Source organism: Lissotriton helveticus, chromosome 6 (genome assembly GCF_964261635.1).
Source record: "Lissotriton helveticus chromosome 6, aLisHel1.1, whole genome shotgun sequence".
NCBI lineage: Eukaryota > Metazoa > Chordata > Amphibia > Caudata > Salamandridae > Lissotriton > Lissotriton helveticus.
This window is the reverse complement of record NC_136067.1, coordinates 253,376,697-253,397,847: the sequence shown is the minus strand read 5'-3', so window position 1 is coordinate 253,397,847 and position 21,151 is coordinate 253,376,697. Positions and strand designations below refer to the sequence as shown.

At 47.9% G+C, this 21,151-nt stretch overlaps 1 protein-coding gene across 2 annotated transcripts in view; it reads left to right on the top strand.

Annotated features, from left to right (window-relative positions):
• GCFC2 (GC-rich sequence DNA-binding factor 2) overlaps positions 1 to 21,151 on the top strand; it is a 326,773-nt gene that overhangs the window by 258,519 nt on the left and 47,103 nt on the right. The window contains exons 15-16 of one of the 2 annotated variants that reach the window (XM_078647698.1): positions 17,170 to 17,236; positions 19,789 to 19,935. In XM_078647698.1, coding sequence (XP_078503824.1) covers positions 17,170 to 17,236; positions 19,789 to 19,935 — 214 coding nt within the window. Of the gene's footprint in view, positions 1 to 17,169; positions 17,237 to 19,788; positions 19,936 to 21,151 lie in introns of those variants that run through there. The other variant, XR_013596099.1, reaches the window with a different exon arrangement.

Sequence of the window (21,151 nt, the reverse complement as noted above, 5' to 3'; positions counted from 1 at the left end):
TATTTATGTGCATTTGTATAGCGCTAACGTTCGCTCCCAAGGGGGCATCATGGCGCTGAGCAAGCTGCGGAGAATAACAGGAGGATGGATTTGGAACGGAGGAGACTAGATGGCTGACAGGACAGAGGAGTCTAGCTGTTGGTAGACCCATGTCTTGAGAAGTTTTCTAAAGTTGTTTTCGTTATCTACAGATCTGAGACTGACAGGCAAATTGTTCCAGGCTTTGGCGGCCAGAACATTGAAGGATTTCCCACCCTTGGTCTTATATTTAAATCTGGGGATTAGGACCAGATTTGTCCCAGAAGATCTCAAACAGCGCGGGGGGTTGTAGCGCATGAAACGCTTTGCAAAGTAGCGGGGCCCTGTATTTTGCATTGTTTTGAAAACTGTAAGTAGTAGTTTAAAGAGAATTCTTTTATGCAATGGCATCCAATGCAGCGAATTTAGTGCTGCGGACGCTGATGACCTTCTGGGGAGTTGTAAGACTAGTCGAGCTGCAGCGTGTTGGATGCTCTGCAGCTTTCTGAGAGTAGATTTTTTTACTCCGGCCATAAGGCCATTGCAGTAGTCAAGTCGTGAGAGTATGAGGGCTACCGCGACTGACTTTCTGGCTGCAATTGGGAGGAAATCGAAAAAAGTTTTCAGTGATTTTATTAGTCCAAAGCAGCGGCCGGCAGTGGTCTTGACGTGGTCATCAAAGGAAAGAGATGAGTCAAATTGAACGCCTAGGTTTCTGGCTGATGGAACTGCACTTGGGGGGGCCTCTGATCCAGGGGGCCACCAGTCTTTCGGGCAGAAAGAAAGGTTTTTACCTAATGGGATGATTTCCGTCTTAGCACTGTTGCATTTCAAATGGTTAATGTTTAACCACTTAAAGACATCAGAAAGGCAGTTTTTGAACCGAAGATCAGTGTCGGTCCGCTGCTTGTCAATTGTGACGACCAATTGAGTGTCGTCAGCGTAGGACGTGACAAGAATCCCATGTGATTCTATCACAGCTAAAAGAGGTGCCATATAAATGTTAAAAAACAAAGGACTCAATATGGACCCCTGGGGCACTCCAGATGTAATGAGTTTTTTGCAGGATAGGTGGGGTCCAAGGGACACAGTCTGAGACCTGTTTGATAAAAACGATGAAATCCAGGCAAGGGCTGTGTCAGTCACGCCAATCTCTCGCATTTGATTAATTAGGATGACATGCGAGATGGTGTTGAATGCTGCTGAGAGATCCAACAGGATGAGGACAGCCTGCTTGCCCTCATCCTGCAGGAACTTGATGGAATCAGCTAATTCGATCAGTGCTGTTTCAGTGGAGTGACCGGAGCGGAAGCCTGATTGCTGAGGGTGTAAGATGTTGTGGGCCTCTACAAAAGTTTTTAGCTCTTCATGCACTAAATGCTCCGTGACTTTGCCTAGGATAGGAAGGAGGGAGATGGGACGCATATTCGTCAAATCTGTTGGCGATTTATTCTGTTTTTTCAGTAGGGGTTTTACTGTAGCCATCTTCCATTCGGTAGGTACAAGTCCGGATTCAAGGGATTCATTGATGATAACGTTAATGTAGGGATTGACTGTGTCGATCAAGTGGTGAAGGATGATGGGGGGACAGGAATCGGTAGGCGCTCCTGATTTGCAGGCCCGAATTGCCTTGCTAGTCTGTTGCAGGGAGACAGATTTAAAAGCGGAAAAAAGGGGGTAGTTGACTGTTGCCTCTAAGGGGGTTGTCGGCGGAAGGGGAAAGTCTTTCTGAATATTAACTATTTTGTCGACAAAATAATCTGCAATTTGATTGCAGAGACTCTCTGAGGGAGGTATATCAGTGGTGAGGACTTTCGGGTGAGTGAAGGACTTGACTATGGTAAAAATAGTTTTTTGGTTTTGGTGTGCTTCCATTATAAGCTTGGTGTAGTATTCCTTTTTGGCTATTTTTATGTCAGAGAGATATAATTTCCTCTGTTGGACATACCTTGTTCTTGAGACCGTATCATATGCTTGTCTCCAGAGTCTCTCTAGTCTCCGACAGAGAAGATGACTCTCTGCTAGGGTCTGGGTGTACCAGGGGGCATTTGGCTTTTTCTTCTTAGGGGCCTTTTCTCGATAGTTGTTGGGCTCAGAATTAGCCGCAACGATTTGGCTCATCCAGGTATGAAAGTTGCGGGAGTCGATTTCGACATCACCAGTTCCAATGGGGGGTGGGGGCACCGGTTGTGACTCTAGTTTAATTCGTTCGGCCACTTTCTTCCAATTTACTGAGAAGGAGGCTTGGGCATGCCTAGGGCTGGGGCGGGTAGTAAGAGGTGTCGTAATGTTAAAAGGAATGAAGTAATGGTCGGTCCAGATTTGGGGTAATGGGGGGGAAGTGGAAAGGGTTGAAAGATTGGTGCATATGCCATCAATAGTGTGGCCGGCACTGTGAGTGGCTGTATTGATGCGTTGGGAGAGTCCAAAGATATTCAGGGACTGTAGGAAGGAAATGGTGTGGGGGTCGACGAGTGAATCCATATGTAGGTTCATGTCGCCAATGAGCGTAAAGTTAGGGTATTGTAACATGAGTGCTCCAAGCGTCTCATCCAGGGAGTTCAGAAAGGAGGTGGGATTGCCAGGCGGGCGATATAGGAGCCCTCCTGATAGGGAGAATGATGCTTTAATTTTAATAGAGAAACCCATGCTTTCCGTGTCCTTAAGGTGACATAAGTCGAATGTGTGGCAGGGAAATGTTTCCTTAATGATAAGTGCTACCCCGCCACCTCGACCAGAAGGTCTATCCCTCCTGAAGATGGTGAAACCAGGAGGGAGGGCGATAGCCAAAACAGGGTTCGAGGAATCGTTGAGCCAACTTTCAGTTATGAACAGGGCGTCTAGTTCATAATTTGATATTAAGTCGTGCACGTCCTGGCAGTGGCAGGCTAGAGACCTGGCATTTACAAGACCTCCCTTGAAGTTGGTGGAGTAACATTTCGAGGGGCCAAGCATATCGGCTGCGTCGTTTATGGGCAGGGGGGGAGACCATTTACAACGAAGGCATACAAGGGGGCTAGACAGGGGGTCAATATGAGGGCAGTCAGAAAGGGGGGAAGCGAGTGGGGGGCGCAGGGACAGTAAATGATTTGGCTCGTACCTGATGATGGGTTTCAACCCGGTAGCGTGCCCAGCGCCCGGCGCGGTCCGGTCGCGGACGGGCGCAGACGGGCTTGGCTTAGGCGCGGCTTCGGCGCGCGACCGGCGCGCCCGCTGCGCCAGCCCGCTGCGCCGTCTGGGAGGATGACACATGATATAGGGAGGGGGGAGGGCTGGAGGCCGGCCCGACTTGAGCGCTGACCTCGCCCTCCTCACTCAAGATGGCGCCCACCGCCGAGTGATGCAGTTAAAAAGCGGCTGGGCTAAAAAGAGGAGGTACAGAGGGTGTAAGGAGTGTCAGAGTGCCTGATTTTTACAATTCCCATTAAAAACAATAGCCCCCAATGTAAAAACAGTTAAAAGCGGCAGTTGCATAAAATGATTAAAACGCTCCAATTTTCTGACAGCAAATAAAACAATCAAAGCGCCAAAAAAGATCGCGATTTATCTCCGCTCCTCAGCAGCTCGCAGCCCCAGTTCCCCTCACCAGGGAGAGCTTCTGTAGGGCGGGGAGCGCTGGGGAGGATGCACCTAAATACAGTGGGAGGGCGGGAGGCCGGCCCGACTTGAGCGCTGACCTCGCCCTCCTCACTCAAGATGGCGCCCACCGCCGAGTGATGCAGTTAAAAAGCGGCTGGGCTAAAAAGAGGAGGTACAGAGGGTGTAAGGAGTGTCAGAGTGCCTGATTTTTACAATTCCCATTAAAAACAATAGCCCCCAATGTAAGAACAGTTAAAAGCGGCAGTTGCATAAAATGATTAAAACGCTCCAATTTTCTGACAGCAAATAAAACAATCAAAGCGCCAAAAAAGATCGCGATTTATCTCCGCTCCTCAGCAGCTCGCAGCCCCAGTTCCCCTCACCAGGGAGAGCTTCTGTAGGGCGGGGAGCGCTGGGGAGGATGCACCTAAATACAGTGGGAGGGCGGGAGGCCGGCCCGACTTGAGCGCTGACCTCGCCCTCCTCACTCAAGATGGCGCCCACCGCCGAGTGATGCAGTTAAAAAGCGGCTGGGCTAAAAAGAGGAGGTACAGAGGGTGTAAGGAGTGTCAGAGTGCCTGATTTTTACAATTCCCATTAAAAACAATAGCCCCCAATGTAAGAACAGTTAAAAGCGGCAGTTGCATAAAATGATTAAAACGCTCCAATTTTCTGACAGCAAATAAAACAATCAAAGCGCCAAAAAAGATCGCGATTTATCTCCGCTCCTCAGCAGCTCGCAGCCCCAGTTCCCCTCACCAGGGAGAGCTTCTGTAGGGTTGTCTTTGCGTGAGTCTCACAAGCGCAAAAAATCCAAGAAATTGAAACGCTCTTTGACCCCTCTGCTCCAGTCAGTCATTGGATGAGATATGGGAACACCAGCACATGTTGAGGCCTTGATTCCACACTCCACCTGCAGAGCCTAGGTCTGTTCTGTGCCTCCCTGAATTTCTTGGAGCCGGAGCAACCCCCGCCCAACTCAAGTCGTTTTGAGACTATGCACTATATTTGGGTGTGTGCACACGTCTGAAGTGCCTTTGTGCCCCACATGTCTGGAAGGTGCACAGACCGGACTTTTGCCAGTGAGTTCCCCCTTGGTGGCAGTCACGCTCTCTGGATCCTCTTTCAGAAGCGACAAATCCCAGTCACAAATCCACAACCATCGCCCGGGTTCGTCCTGTGGTTCCATTCCCGGCACTGAATTCAGTCATTCCTGACTCCGACATGAAACCACACCAGCGCTGTTAGATGTCCACACTGGTGCCGACTGGACCCCAATGACTGTCCGAGTTGGAGACAGTGCCTCCTTTCCTTGACAGGCCTGTGGAGATTTTGGCTGGGGTGGATTTAAGGATCCTTGCCGCTACCCTGACCCCCATGAAGTTCCTTTGCCCCAATTGGATTATGTCAACTGGTATGAATAATTAGCAGATGCCGGGGACCTGAACACCTCATCAGACACTGGCCTGGTCTCTCCTCCTAGTGTGGCTACAGAGAGAGGCGTATCTTTTGCTCTGGTGGTGAAGAGTGCGGCTGAGGACTTCAAGCTTCAGCTGCCCCTATTGAAGACCAGACCTATGTCTTGATAGAGGTGCTTCAGCCGGGAGGGGGTATCCCACACAGAACCCCTACTGCCCTTCAATGAGGTGCAAGCCCTGCAGGGGCACCTCCATGCACATGACGAGTGCACACCGCCACCCCGTGCTCCAGGGGACCCAGCTTGTCTCACTGAACACCCCAGCCCTTTGCGTCTGGAAGTGCAGGCGTCTAAGTCCAGAGTGAATCCCAGCTTGTTCCCTACCACTCAACCGGACAGAGATTCCAAGAGGCAGTTAGGGAAGTTTTTCTCTTCCACCAGCCTTGTACTGCGATCATATAACACCACATGCCTCTTGGACCGATATAGCCATACTGTATGGTACTCAGTTGCGCAAGTGCTCCCTATGCGTTTGGAGAAAACCCAAGCCATCCTGAACCAGGCGATCACAGATGGCAGGGATGGGCTAGACCTGACCGACTCGCTGGGCAGGGCCATTGATTCATCAGTGGCACTTCGCCGCCATGCCCGGCTGAAATCATCTGGCTTTTCGGAGATGTCCATGCATCCCTTAAGGACATGCCATTTGCCGGCACTTGCCTTTTCGGTGACAAAGCTGATTCAGCACTTGAGCGCTTCAAAGTACAAGTACGGTCACCACCTGGACGTTAAGGCTTGCCACTGCCCTACACCCATTCTTCTTTTTGCCCCTCTTGTGGCTATGGTAGGGACTGCCAAATGCATCCATTGCTGCCCAGCCAACACACACAATAGACTTCCAAGCCTTTATGTGGCCACAGATGTGCTCCTACAAGTCCTGTGGGAACTAATGCCAGAGATCTGTCCAGTCCATCCCCCACCCGCCTTCCCCCAGCAGACGCAGCCTCCAAATTGTCTGGTGGGGTCCAGACCTGGAAACCCCACCTCCCCTGCCACTGTCCTCTATTCGGCTGACGGAGGACCACCTCTCTGTGTTGTGCCATGAAGTGCATGCTCTTTTCACCAAAGGAGCCCTCAAGATGGTGCCAGCATCATAAGTAAGTTGTGGTTGTTATTCTCGCTACTTTCTGGTGCCAAAGAAGGACGGAGGCCTTCGCCCTATTGTAGATCTGTGCCATATCAATGCTTACATGAAAAAGGAGAAATTTAAGATGCTAATGCTTGCTTAGGTCCTGTCTGTGCTAGATCATGGAAACTGGATGGTAGCATTGGACCTGTGGGACGCTTGTTTTCATGTTCCCGTCCTGCAGGTTCATCAATGTTACCTGTGGTTCACAGTGGACCAGTAGCATTTCGAGTTTGCTCCCACTTCGGCATTACCAGTGCCCTTCTTGTATTCACGAAGGTGATGACGATGGTTGCAGTGTATCTGCGGAGTTCAGTGGCAACATTCGGGCTATGATGCTGATGATTCAACATCCTGGATTTGAGTCTGATGGCCTACTGTTGGTGGAGTATGCTCAATTGTATATACAGGCTCTGCGGTGGGATCTGAAGTCCCAGCGGGTGCATCCCTAGGGGAAATCTCTCCAGCATGGTCTAGATTTCGAAGTAGACTGCAATAGATCTGCAGTGGTGATTAACGGACCACGATTGGGTCAGCGAAGGAGCCCCCCCCCCTCCCTTCCACTCCCAGAGCTAACAGTGGTGACTGATGCATTGCCTGTATGCTGGTGCAGCTGTAAGGGAAAAGTGTGAGATTTGGGGCCTCTGGTCTCCGGTGGAGCTCCACATCAGCCTTCAGGAGTTGAGGGTGATTTGCTTGGCATTGAAAGTTTTCCTGCCTTCCATCAAAAAGAAGCTGGTCCAGGTGTTCCCAGATAACAGTACCACCGTGTGGTACTGCAACAAGCGGGATGGAAAGGGGTTATGGACCCTGTGCCAGGAGGTTCTATGCCTCTGGAGATGGCTAGAACTTCGGGACACGGTCCAGGCAGAGTAGCATCTGGCGGGATCCCTAATCTCCAGGGCGGGCAAACCCAGCCGTTGATACCTCTGGGACCTCAAATGGTGTCTGCATACGGAGGTGGATCAACGTCTCTTTCAGGACTGGGAGAACCTTGGCTAGATCTTTTGGCCACCACCGAGAACCCTCAATTTATTTAATTCTGCATAATGTAGTTTCCAAAGCGGCGCTCGCTCAGAGATGCATTCGGACTAGACTGGATTATTAATTCCTATGTCTTCCCTCTGATACCTTTCCTACCCTAAGTCCTGAAAAAGATCAAGACCAACTGGGCCCAAATTATCCTGGTGGCTCTGGATTGGGCGACTAGGGTATGATATCCAGAATTACAGAGCATGAGCATCGGTCATTTGATCAGGCTGCCCTTTTGAGAGATTTAACTGTTGCAGAAACAGGGTAGGGTTCTGCACTCTTCACCTTCATGTGTGGAGATTAAGCAGTGACAGTTGAGGGTCTTGGCCCTTCCTCCCAAAGTCTGTGACGTCATCTTGGCAGCCAGGCATCTGTCAACAAAAACTGTATATGTCTGCACACTCGTCGATCAGCCTTCTTATGTGTCTCCGTGGTTTACAAAAAAACTGTCAATGTGCTGCAAGGCACCTATATAGGCATTGCCCTTGTCCCATCCAGCACTGTTGTGGCCTAAGACCTGGAGCTGCTAAACGCCACCTACTAGCTCTGTGGGAGTATTACTCAAGATTTTCCTGATCCAGTTTGACACCTGGAGGATATTCCAAGATAAGGAATCTGTGGCTAGATAGTCTCTATCAGACAAGGCGTTACTTAAGGTAAGTAACTTGTTCTTCCTGGCCATACAATCATTTGCTTCTCCACGTGAACAGAACTGCAAGTTTGTGACTTCATCAGGTCGCACTGCAAGCAGCTTATCTTGAATGTATGTCGCTACCCTAATTTAGTAGTTTTAATTGTCACATTTCTATAACACAAACCAGGCCATGGGCATAAATGAACTCTCCAAAACTCAAATGAATAATCTATGAAATGTAAGATCAATACAACAGTACAATATAAAACAACACTTCATTTGGTAAGATACAGAGTAAGTAAGTGGGCTTTTGAGAAGTCATGCCAAGACTTGGCCTAGCGCACGATTTTCTCACTCGCACCTGCCAAATTAAAGTTTGCTAACTGCCTGTTAGCCAACCACCGCGTGGCGTAGGTTTTCTGAGTTTTTTACGGAACTCCTCACTCTGCGAACTCTGCTGGCAGAGCTGAGTTTACCATGCACCCATAAGAATAGGGTGTCTCTAGTTGCAGCCTTTATTGTTTATGCAAGGGTCTTACAAAATGGCATCAAATACAAGTTTAAACCCACAAGTTCCACTGCACTCAGTGAACTCAAAGTCCAGTCTGTGGGTGCTTCAGGGTGTGGATACCTGCAAAAGGTGGTGAATGCTCTGTGTTGATCGATTTCGTACCTTTTGCAAGCTCTGTTTCACCCCTCCCCCCCAAATATGTTTGAAGACTTGTCAACGTTTAATTCAGGATAAAATGTATATTTAAGTTCTAAAGTGAACACCTGCAAAATAGTTTGAGGTTAAGTATGTTTTTTTTTTTGTTGCCCTCATTCGCCTCCAACCCCACTGAACAAACAAGCCGTCCATACCAATACCCTGTGATCTGGGAGCAGCAGGCATTCATTTGGAACCTCGGGGAATACCCGCCTACAGGTACTATGACAGACTCGAATGTCACTGACCCCGGAAAGAGCAAGAGGTTGCTCTTCGTCAAGGCCCAAATGAACCTGGTGACAATCGTCGTTGACCAATAGGATAACTGAAAGTGCCCAAAGTATTGTATTGTATGTATTGTATAGCCCACTTATAAAGCGCAGCTGTCACCCAACGGGTATCCTGGCGCTATGATCTTTCATGACCTGAACACGAAAAACATTACAACACTGCAGTCACTACGGTATCCTTGGAAAAAGGTGGGTTTTTAAGCCCTTTTTAAAGGAAGAAAGATCTTCCAGACTTCGTAGAGACAGTGGCAGCGCATTCCACAGCCTAGATGCTGCGTAACCAAAAGAGCGGCCACCCATCCGAATTCTCCGGATCTTGGGTACTACCACTAAATGAGCCGTCGCCGAGCGAAGAGGTCTAGTAGGGTTATACCGGAGAAACAATTCCTGCAGAGGAATCGGTCCCTGATCATGAAAGGCCCAAAAAATCAGGCATAGAGCTTTAAATTCAACCCGCTGGGAGATGGGCAGCCAATGGAGATCTTTCAGTGCCGCAGCAGGAGAATCCAGACGTTGGCGAGAGAGCGCCAGTTTTGCGTCAAAGTTCTGAACCCGCTGTAGTTTGCCCAGCAGAGTAATAGGGACCCACAGAAGCAGTGCGTTGCAGTAATCCAGTCTGCTCAAGATGATACTCCGCACCACTTCTGGTCTGGCCTGGATAGGGAGCAGTGGAAGGATTTTCCGCAGCGAGCGCAACAGCGCCATGCAAATGAACACTGTTTTGTTGACAAAACCCTCCAGTTGTAGATTGGGTTCCATCGTCACGCCCAGGTTACGAACCGAGCCAGCTGCTGATACCGTACCCTGAAAGGTTGGAGGCCAGAAATCCTGCGGAAGTGGACGCGGAATACGATCTGCTGAGCAGTAGAGCCCCTCAGTTTTGGAACTATTAAACTGCAAGGAGTTTTTACCCAGCCATTTCGCCGTACTAGCCATACATTGATGGAAGGTCTCCAATGACACTGCATCCTTACCCTCAAAAGAGAAGCAGAGTTGAGTGTCGTTGGGGTAATTGGTGACTACGATGCCAAACGATTTGATAAGCTTGATCAGGGGGCGGAGGTAGAGATTAAAAAGGATGGGGCTGACGGCCGAGCCGTGGGGTACGCCCTGTTCAACCCTTTTGATGGAAGAGTTAAAGGGAGGCAGGGCAACCATCTGTTGTCTATTGGCAAGGTACGAATCCAGCCAATCAAGGGCCCGGCCAGCCACCCCAGCCTCTTCCACCCTTTCTTCGGGATAGGTCCCAGGCTGTTCACCTTTCTGGTTTCTCTGCCCCTCCCCGCCCGGTCACCTGTGGTGTGCCCCAAGGTTCTTCCCTTTCCCCCCTTCTCTTTAATCTTTATATCCATCCCCTCATTTCTTCCCTTCTTGAGCTGGGGGTCTCTGTGTACAATTACGCCGATGACCTCAAGCTCATTTTCGATCTTTCTTCCCCGGACTCTCTTTCTAAATTTCGTTCCACCTTAACCTTCATTTCCGAGTGGATGAGTGCTAACCATCTTAAGCTCAACCCTGACAAGACGGAACTTGTCCTTACTGGTGGTCCCTCTAACCCTTGGTCCCCTGCACATTGGCCCCTTTCTTTTGGCCCCCCCTCCTCACCTGCCTCCTCTGTTCGCACCCTTGGCATTAAAGTCAGTCATGACTTATCCATGCATAGTCAGATCAGTTCCGTCGTGTCTTCTTGTTTTCTATCCCTCCGCCTCATCCGGAAAATCTCGCGATTTTTCTCCATCGACGCACTCAAAACCATAGTCATGGCTTTAGTCATCTCCCGCCTTGACTATGGGAATGGCCTGTACGTGGGCATACCCGCCTACGAAATTCGCCGGCTCTAGGCCATCCAAAATCAGGCTGCTCGCCTCATTTTGTCCCTTCCCAAATCCTCCCATATCACCTCCGCTCTCAAATCCCTTCACTGGCTTCCTATTCGTTTTAGATCCTTCTTTAAACTGGCTTGCTTAGCCTTTCGGGCTCATTCTCGCTCTGCCCCCTCCTTCATCACTTCTCTCATCTCCTCTCACGCCCCCAGTCGCACCCTTCGTTCCTCCTCCCTCTCTCTCTTACACATCCCCCGCTTTCGCAAATCCAGAACGGGAGGCACTCGGTTCTCGGTCCTTGCCCCCCAGTTCTGGAATAGCCTCCCACTTTCTATTCGCTCCATTCCCATTTACACTCACTTCCGTAAGGCCCTCAAAACTTTCCTTTTTTCTCAGGCATTCCCTTCTTAGTTCTCCTGGTTTCCCCCTGTGAGCTCTGATCAGGTCCCCAGCGCCAGGAAGCCGCTTGGTCGCAGTGCGCTTTATTAAATATTTTTTTAATTTCATTTCATTTCATTTCTCTTCCAGTCTCCTGATCAAGATTCCATGGCTAACCGTGTCGAACGCTGCCGACATGTCGAGCAGCACGAGAAATGCTGCTCGGCCTTGATCGACACGCGACCGGAGATCATTCAAGACAGTCACCAAGGCTGATTCAGTTCCGTGGGCAGATCTACTGCGATGAATCCAGACAATCATTTAACTCCCAAAAACCGGACAGCTGTTTTGTGACCAGTTTTTCCAGTATTTTAATCGGAAAAGGGAGCAATGATATGGGTCGATAGTTTGCTGGACATAAAGGGTCCAAAGATTCCTTTTTCAGTAATGGCGAGACTACCGCAAGTTTCCAATTATCCGGAACCATAGCAGATTCCAGAGATTGACAGCAGATTGCATGGAGGGGGGAAAAAGTTCATCCCTAAACAGCTTCCAGAATTTATGCGGAAGCACATCAAGGGGGGAGCCAGAGGCTACTCCATCCGCCAAAGAGCAAAACTCCTTAAAGGACGGAAGAGGGAAACTATCCAACTGGGCTTTCCCAATCTCCCTCACCTCACTGGTTAGGGAGGTAGCCACTGGTGCCTGAGGATTCAGATTACTCAAGATAGTCGCAATCTTATCCTCAAAGGCCTTGGCCAGCGCATCACATAGCATTTGAGAGGCAGGAATATCTGTAGTGACACAGTCCGGGTGGGAAAGATCTTTGACGATTTTAAACAGGGCCTGGGCTTTATTTGAGGCGGACAAAAGAGTCTCTTCTAGGAACCTAGCTTTGGCGCACTTAATCTGCGACTTATAAGCTGCAAGTTCCTGTTTAAAGAGAAGTTTGTCAGAATCAAGGTACTGCTTTCTCCATACCCTCTCAGCACGCTTACACTGATGTTTTTGCTGAAGAAGCTCCCTCGAGAACCAAGGTCTTGCGTTTTTGGTTCTGTCGCGCGTTTCCCTCAGGGGCGCCAGATTGTCTAACGAGGCGGTAATATGCTGGGCAAGAGAATTATAACTTTCCTCCGCGTTTACTCCCAGTGTAAAATTACCAGGAAGCAGATGCGGCAGAGAAGTGTCTTTCAGCAGCTTCGACCACTGTCTACCAATTTTAACAGCTCCCGAGTTACTATTTTTTGTACAGCCCCCTGGGAGAGCCATAGAAAAAAGAACAAGGGCATGGTCCATCCAACATTGGGGTAAGATATTCTCGACAGACACCTGACTAGGGGCAGCGAAAATAAGGTCCAAAATATGGCCCTTTTGGTGGGTTTGAGAAAGAACTAACTGCTCCAATTGAATATTACCGCAGGCCTGGGTCAGGTGTTTAAAAGCCACATCTGTTGGTCCATCTGGCCACAGATTGAAATCTCCCAACACCACCAATCTGGCATGGGAGGTAGAAAGGCCATGAATCAGGTCAATGAGCTCAGTCACGGCAGACAGGGTACCGGCCGGAGGTCGATAACACAGTAAACCAGTATAAAGAACCCCACTCTGCCCCTTCAGGGAGAAGCCCATCAGCTCACAATCCGGGATCTCCTTGATTTCCAGCTGGGAGAAATCCCATGATTCCCTGTAAATTAGCCCTATGCCCCCACCTCTCGCCCCAACTCGAGGGGTATGTCTAAGCTTATATCCTGGGGGGCAGGCTTGACCCAGCTCCACTATGCTATCTGCCCTGGTCCAAGTTTCCGTCAAGAAGAGCGCGTCCAAGTCATGTTGTTCAATGAGTAGCGCAATCTCCAGAGAGTGCTTACATAAAGATCTCACATTTAGTAAGCCGCAAGACAGAGTATCCCGACACCTATTAGATGTGGGAGGCTGATGGTCAGATAAAACGGTAAAACTCAAACTAAGGAGTTCCTCTTTGGTGTAAACCAAAGAGGAGGAACCCACCTGTGCAGTACTTTCAGCCGCCAGCGCGCCCTGTGCGCGAACGGGCGCAAACGGGCTTACCTTTGGCGCACCTCCGGCGCGCCAACGGCACGCCCGCGCTGCGCGTAGGTTCCATCATTTCTTTTTATCCCCGTAGGCGCGGGAGTCAACCGATGCGAGTCTCTAGGCCGCCAACCAAGATGGCGCCTAGTGAACGGCCCGTTCTTACTACCACTCACTCGCCCAATATGGCGGCTGATGCCGCGAAGCGAGTCTCCCAGCAGCCCTGCTATCTAAATCCCGCAGAATGCGGGTGCGACCACAATTATAGTGCAGGTGAGTCCTAGCATAAACTATAAGCCACTAAAATAAAAATAGAACGCGAGTGCGCGTGTGACAGTGCGAGCGTGCAAAGTGCAAAAGGGAATTAAAAGATTTAAAACTGCCAATGCAATAACGCGCGTGCAGGTTCCAGCCATCCAGTAGTCCAAAGAGTACCATAGTGACATAATCATAGGACCCACTAATTATTATATGAGTGTTTAAAACATTATATATCTCCCTACAAATTAGGCCCCAGACCATTTTAGCTACAAGTCCCAGAATGCTGTCTTTTTTTCTGCCGCAAGCTCTAGACAAGTCCATCTTAGATGTCTCAAAAAGCGAAGCCAGCCAGTCTGAATGCGTGGAGGGAGTGGCTTCTGTCCATCGCTTACATATTTGGCTCCTAGCTAACAAAATAGCATAAAATAAGAAGGATCTAGCTGGTCCTGTAACTTGGTTAGAAAAAACAAAAATTATTAAGGCCACGTTTATTTGAATTGGGAGGCCCAAGATATCCACCAGGGACTTTCCATCTACTTCCCAAAAACTGCTGTATCTGGACAGTCCTTAAACATGTGTACGTCTGAAACTTCTACCAGGCTGCACTTTCCACAAATGACTAGAGACCCCCCCTCAAGATTTTAGTCTTCCTCAATGGAGAAAGATAGGCCCTGTGTGCAGTGAACAGGTGGTTTCTCTTTAGCCAGGCTGGTTTTACGACGTCAAAAAGAATCTTGAAAGAATTTTGCCACAAATGCTCACACTGTTCATTTGGTAAAGATTTGCCCCACAGGTCATCGGCCAGTTTAAATTCACCATCCACGGCCGCCTCCATGGACCAATGCCAAAAAGAAACCTCGCTCCTCCAAACTGGCCTCGCCACTACCTGGTGTTCCAAGGTATTGCCTCTGCCTATGGCAATTTTCATAGTTTGCTGGGTATGAGCCCAGCTCAGCAGCTGAATATACTTAAACCTTAAAAGACCAGCTCCGACTCTTTCACTGAGTTGTGCCCACGAAATGAGTGTACCCTCATAGGCCAGGTCCCCCCAAACATCAAACCAGCTTCTCTAAGGAGTAATGCCAGCCTATCCCTTAAGCACTCCGTTGTTCCCGGTGAGTCCCAGAGAGGGGCTAAACTTGAGAAATAGTTAAGGCCAGCGAGGCGCTTAAGACTGGCCCACGTTCTGGCCATTGCCTGGAGAACTTTGAGCTTAACCTTTTTGAAGAATTTTGGTTCCCCAAATTTCAACAGAAAACCCTCCTCAGGTAAGCTGGCACCCTTTAACATAGTCAAGAACATGTCACCCGCCCTGGTGCTTACTGGCATTTTTAATAGCATCCGAGAATGCGAAAGCTGAAAAGCCCATGCATGGTATTGCAAGTCGGGGAGAGCAAGACCACCTTTCTCTCTCCTACGCTTCAGCTTCTTCCAGGCTATACTGGTAAATCTATATACCCAGAGGAAAGAGTTGATGCCTGCTGAAGTTTATCAATAGCCGGTTTGTCAAAGTGAAGGGGAATAGAGTTAAAAAGAAAGGTTATCTTAGGGAGAACCCCCATCTTAACCAGATTAACCCTCCCAAGAATGGTTAAAGGAAGATGGGCCCAAGATTTCATCTGTTTCTGGCACTCCCTTGACACTAGCGGTAAGTTGACCTCAGCAATGGCAATACCCTGAACTATTATGACCCCCAGATATCGCTTGCTAGGACTGGCCCGGTGCTGGCACCCCTCATGATTCCACGTCATGAACTGTCGTCCCGGCATTCACCTTATACCCCGAGTCCTGCCCAAAATCCTGTGCCAATCCAATCACAGCAGGGAAAGTTGTTGCCAAATCTGTAAAGAGAAACAAGATATCATCTGCATACAGAGCCACTTTCCTCTCCCACGTGTTTAAATGGCACAATGCTAAGTTCTTTCCTGAACCGCTGAACAAAAGGCTCAATATTCAGATCGAAAAGGAGAGGGGGCAGCCCTGCCTGGTCCCCCCTAGTAATCTTAAAAGGTTTGGTCAGGTTGCCATTAACCAGAAGTCTGGCTGACGGCTATTGGTATATCAGCTGAATAGTTTGACAGAACTTCCTGCCCAAAAATTAAATTTCCCCATGACTTCCGACAGATAGACCCAATTGACCCTGTCGAAGGCCTTTTGAAGCATCAAGTGTCATGGCAGTAAGAGGGAGTGAATAGGTGGAGGCATTATCTATTGCCCCGATTAGGTCGTAAGTAAGGTCCGATAAGTGCCTTCCCTTGACGAACCGCTTCTGATCAGGATGAAGGATATCACCAGCCACAAGGGCCAGCTTGCACACTTCACGCCAGTATGTAGAGACCAAAGGGCACAGCCAGGCAAGATAAGAGAAGTCCGCCTCAGGGGACGAGCACCGGAGACCTCTATCACTAGGGATTATTCTAAATATCTGAGCGTGGGAGCAGTACAGCCGGTGTAAATATTTGAAATGTATGAGGCTCAGGCAATAGTTGGGAGATAAGCGTTTGGTATGCTTACAACAGTACAGCCAGTCATCCTGAGAGAGATCGATGCCTAAGTCCTCACTCCAGGCCATGCGGACGCGATCAGCAGATATTGAGGAGGCAGCTAGCGTGGTGGCATAGAGTCTAGAGACCAGTTTGCGAGGAGAGGAAGAAATGTATGTCAGGTTGAGGGCAGCCATCAAAATGGGGGGCTGCCGGAACGTGGGATGCAACTCCTGGCAGGACGCTCTAAGTTGATAATAAAGCAGTGTGTCCATTGGGCCAGACTCGCCGGCAGCGAAAAGAAATTGCCGTTGGGGTTGAGGTAACATAAAGTGGCCAGACCCATGCCAGCCGCGCGTTTAGCCATTCCTGCCGTGTGCAGTGAGGGGAAAGCCGGGTGGTATGTGACAGGCATGGCACCGGCGGAGAGCAAGCTTGAGCCCGAATATTTCCTAAGACTGTCCCAAGCCCAGCACAGGGTCTCCACCGTGTCGATTTCTCCACATGGTGGCTTGGCAGGGGCAAAGACCGCGGTCTGTAGGGGTAAGGGGGCCTCCAAGTCGGCTTCAACCGCCACGTGAGGATGGAATGGTGTTAGATGCAACCAGAAGTGAAGGATGAAGGAAGCTGACCTGGGAACTGAGGGCGTATAATTTTAAATCCAGGACACCCATCCCGCTGCACGCGTGGGGATGCGTCAGGATATCATAAGCGATTCTGGGCTGACACCCTGCCCAGGGAGATGATGAGGGAACAGAGAGTGCGGAAGAAGTGAGCTGTTAGAGGAACAGGCACATTCAAAAACAAATATAAAAATGTCGGGAGCACCACCATCTTAGCGATGGTAATACGCCAAGGATAGAGGTAGGCGCCGCCAAAGGGGTATCTTGGTCTCCAGCCAATCAACCGCCCGACCAAAATTGGCTTTCCAGAGTTCATCCACATTCCTACTAAGCCAGATATCTGGTGGACCCTGATGCCCACACGAAAGGGTAGAGGGCAATAGCACTTCAGTGCCACATTTACACATGTGAGTACTTATGGGAATCTGCTATAGTCACAGGCTCCGAAGTAAACTCCTGGAATTCTTTTAAAATTTTAAAAAAGGTTGGGAATCTGCACAAAGCATAGCTGAGCCTTATATACCCCAATATTTCCTAACAAGAGATTCTAACTGGAACACTGGATATTGTTTAAATACATTGTTAATGGATTAATGTGTTTTTCAATATTATCTAAATGAAACACTTGTGCATAAGTTGAAGCCTGTATGAATTTCACAAACATTACATGTTTTTCTTCTCTTTGGCCAGCTCTGTAGAGGATAGCAATTCCCCACATTCTGTGTTCCAAGAAAGACAGTTTTGGACAGCAGTGAATGTAAGTATCAGATGGTACTGGTTTGGCTCACTTATCTCTAACTTTAATTTGTTGCATAGTTTTTATAAAGGAGCCCTGCCTGAAAGACGTCTTGCTCTGTTTCATGATACCAAAGAAATGGACAAATCCCAATAAACCTCCAGTTTTGACTGACTTTGCCTATTAAATAATATTGCTTAGCACTTTGTGGGTAAAAAAGGATGACCCAAGGTTACGTTATGTTCATTTGTATAGTGTACTAAGCACCTGAGAGGGTATCCAGGGGCTTGGGCAAGGTGTGTGGTCTCAAGGTGCTAATATGAAGAGCCTGATCTTCAGCTTCTTGCAGAACTCAATAAGTGAGGGAGAGACTGTGATGTGAGGTTGTTCCATGTCTTGAGTGCAATGTAGGAGAATGGGCGACCTCCAGTTTTGCTTTTGCGGATGTGAGCGAGTGAGAGTGAGGCAGAATGTAGGTGTCTGCTTGGTTGGTGAAATTCTATGCAACTGTGCAGGCATTCTGGTCCTCTGTTGTGTAGGACTTCATTTGTGTGCATGGGAAGTTTGAGTTGGCTGTGCTTGTGAATGGGGAGACAGTGAAGCTTCCTGAGTTGCAGTGTGGTATGATGTGGGTGCAGCGTGTGAGGAAGAGTACGAGTCTTTCGGCTGAGATGTGGATGGATAGAGCTTGAAACAAGTGACATTACACCTGGACACTGCCTGTTTGGATGCTGCTTGGCAAAAGCGCCTGCACTGTAAGATACTAGAAAGAAGTTATCTACTACAGTACAAATGTTTATCTTTTCCCTGTAACATCAGCCCACCCTTTTGATTTTTCAAAATCTTGCTCAGTAACAGTTGAAATAGTTGGGGGTCTTTAAATTAGTGGACTTATCCAAGTAGAAATTAAGACACCACCTGCGGAGGAGTAGGTGTGCCCTCCGCTTTGCCTTGTGGCAAACCATACTATAAAGGATATATATATATATATATATATATATATATATATATATATATATATATATATATATATATATATATATATATATATTTCAGTGAGCTAAAATATAACCACATGGATTAGTGAGGATGGTGCTAGAGCATTCAAGCTGTTTATCTTGAAATACCCTCTTGAGAGTATTAAGTATTTTCCTTGACAAATGGAGGTGGCAAACTTTAATTCTAGAATTTCCTTCACTGGAAGGAATGGAAAGTCTTTGTATCTGTACAACAAGATTGCAGTTTGTTTAAGAGTAATTTTGCTGCCTCTATGTAAACCCTGCTCAAACTATCTAGATTAAAAGGCACAGGAGTAGCAGGAGATATACTACCACCAGGGTGCCACTGGGGAGAGTGGGTGCCGGAAAATGTTACTGATACTTTGGAGGTTGTGTTGCCACAGCAGGAACCAGGATGACCTCCGTGTCTTATTTGTTGTTCTTGTTTGTTGACCTGCTGTTACTTTGAATGACCATAACATTGTAAGAATCTTTAATGAGCTTGAAACCACCAAATGCTATTCAACCAGAAGACCATTTTAAATATCAGTCACACAAAAGGTGATGTGAGGAATGCTTGCAAACAGTCTAACCACTGGCAATCACTCAGGGCAGCATTCCAACCCACTGTGCCACTCTAGACAAAGTCCTACCTAATGCAAATCAGTACTAACCCTCCTCCTCATGGCAACAGTCCATTCCCATTCAAAACTGTCAGTTAAGGCCCCCTGCAGAAGAGAACTCAAGCAACCGCAATCCAGTTTGGGCCTTGTTCGGTCTTGTTTGTTCGATATAGCTTAGATCCTATGGCACAGTGAGCAGGGGGCCCATGGCTGGCCATACTCTTGGCCACTTAGCATGTTATTTCAATCAAACAAACTGAGATGGCTTAGTGGGCAACAGAAAAATGGGTTGGAATGCTACCCGAGTGATTACCAGTATTTAGACTTATTGCAATCATTCCTGTCACCACCTTTTGTGTGTTTGATATAATGCCATAAATGGTCAAGAGTGTGCCCAGATGTTGGTCCTGTGCTTACTATGCCACTGAACAAAGCTATACATAACAGGAGAGCTCTAATCAGGGCGAATACTGTTAGGGTTGCTTGTGTCCTGGTTCAAGGAGGACCTGATGGGCAAAATAACAGTGCATTGGAATGTTCTCACAAACTATTGCCAGTGCTTAGACTTATTGCAAGCGTTCCCCACATCACCTTTTGTGTTCGACCATTTTAAATACTCAGAATGACAAACGTTTCCCCTGTTATATCCTGCTGAATTGACTGTCCCAGCCTTTATCTCATGGTGCTGAATGTGGTCCTCCATACTGAATTAAAACTGTATTACTCCTGAAAAGTGAGTTCCTTCTTATTGAGCTATATGTTTGAAGCCAGAGACAAATATCACCTCCTATGCACTATTCCATGAAGAAACTCACATGCTGCTAGATCTGACACGTCTGGTAGATGTGTTGTGGGAAAGGCATTTCTTGAGATTAATGTACTGTTTTAGCTTAGCTGGTGAACCAAAACTTAGCCTGTTTGTACTGTAAAATGTTGTTTATTATAATTTCAGCTACTTCGTAATATCCTTCAATGGGACTGTTTGGTAGAAGAGCATACACTACGGGAGCTTAGTTTGGACAAGCTGTTAAATCGATATCTCATATTGATGCTCCTCAATGCACCGCCTGGGCCTCATAGCCTTGAAAAATGCAGCAAGGTAAATGCCAATGTAGCTGCTAATTATTTCTGTGCTCAGACATGCCCACCTTTTTAGGAATTAGATGTAATTTTCATTAGTAGTTATTTATATATTTATTTATTTATTTAGAGAGTTTTATATAGCGCTACTGGACCCGAGGGTATCGGAGCGCTTTACAAGGTCGGTATACATACATGAAATAGTTCACTGTGTGCATTTATCATGAAAGATACAAAACATTAGGATAGGAGGTAGCCATATAAGACGACCTAAGCCGCGTGCAAATAATCATGGAGGATAAAAAAACATAGCCTTAAGATGAGTGAGTGGGGAGGAAAGACAAGGAGATCAAAAAGAGGATGGAGAGTATAGAAAATCTGAGAAATATGGAGTGTAAAACAGGAGGAGAGGTGGGAAAGGGGTGGGGTGTGGGGATAGCAGGGGAGCAGGAGTGGACAGTACTCTAATCAGTGACATTAGGTGCTCCAATATTTGTTGAGAAGAAGTGATTTGAGCCTTTTTTTGAAGAGAGGGTAGGAGGGGTTGCAATGGAGATCTTTGGGGAGAGAGTTCCAAATCGTAGGGGCATTATCAGAGAATGCACGGGATTGGGATTTTTTGCATTTGAGTTTGGGCGGGATTAGGACAAGGGAGTTAGTGCTCCTAAGGGACCTAGAGCACCCAGCTTTTTGTAATTTGTAAGCAAAATAAGAGGGGGTGTTTAGGTGGAGGGCTTTGTACGTGATACATGCATTCTTGTATGTGGATCTTCCTTCGATTGGGAGCCAGTTGAGGTTTTTAAGGACAGGAGAGATATGGTCGAATTTTTTACAATCGGAGAGAAGTCTGGCGGCGAGGTTGAGAACACATTTAATCGGTGCCAGGTGGATTTTAGGGGTGCCAGCGAGTGTTGCGTTACCATAATCAATTTTAGACAGGACAAGTGATTGGACAACGATTCTAAAGTCATCTGCTGGAATAAAAGGTTTCAGTTGTTTGAGGTGATGAAGGGAGAAAAGGGCACTTTTGGCAGCATTTTTAATGTGTGGGATGAGATTCAGGTTTAGATCAATGCTGATGCCTAGGGATTTGACAGAGTTCGAGGTGGAGAGGGGGCAGTTGAGAGCTGTGATATCGTTGACCCAGAGTTGAATAGGGGGTGAGTTGCTCTTGGGACTAAATAGGATGATTTCAGTTTTTTTAGGGTTCAGTTTGAGATGATTGAGGTGGAACC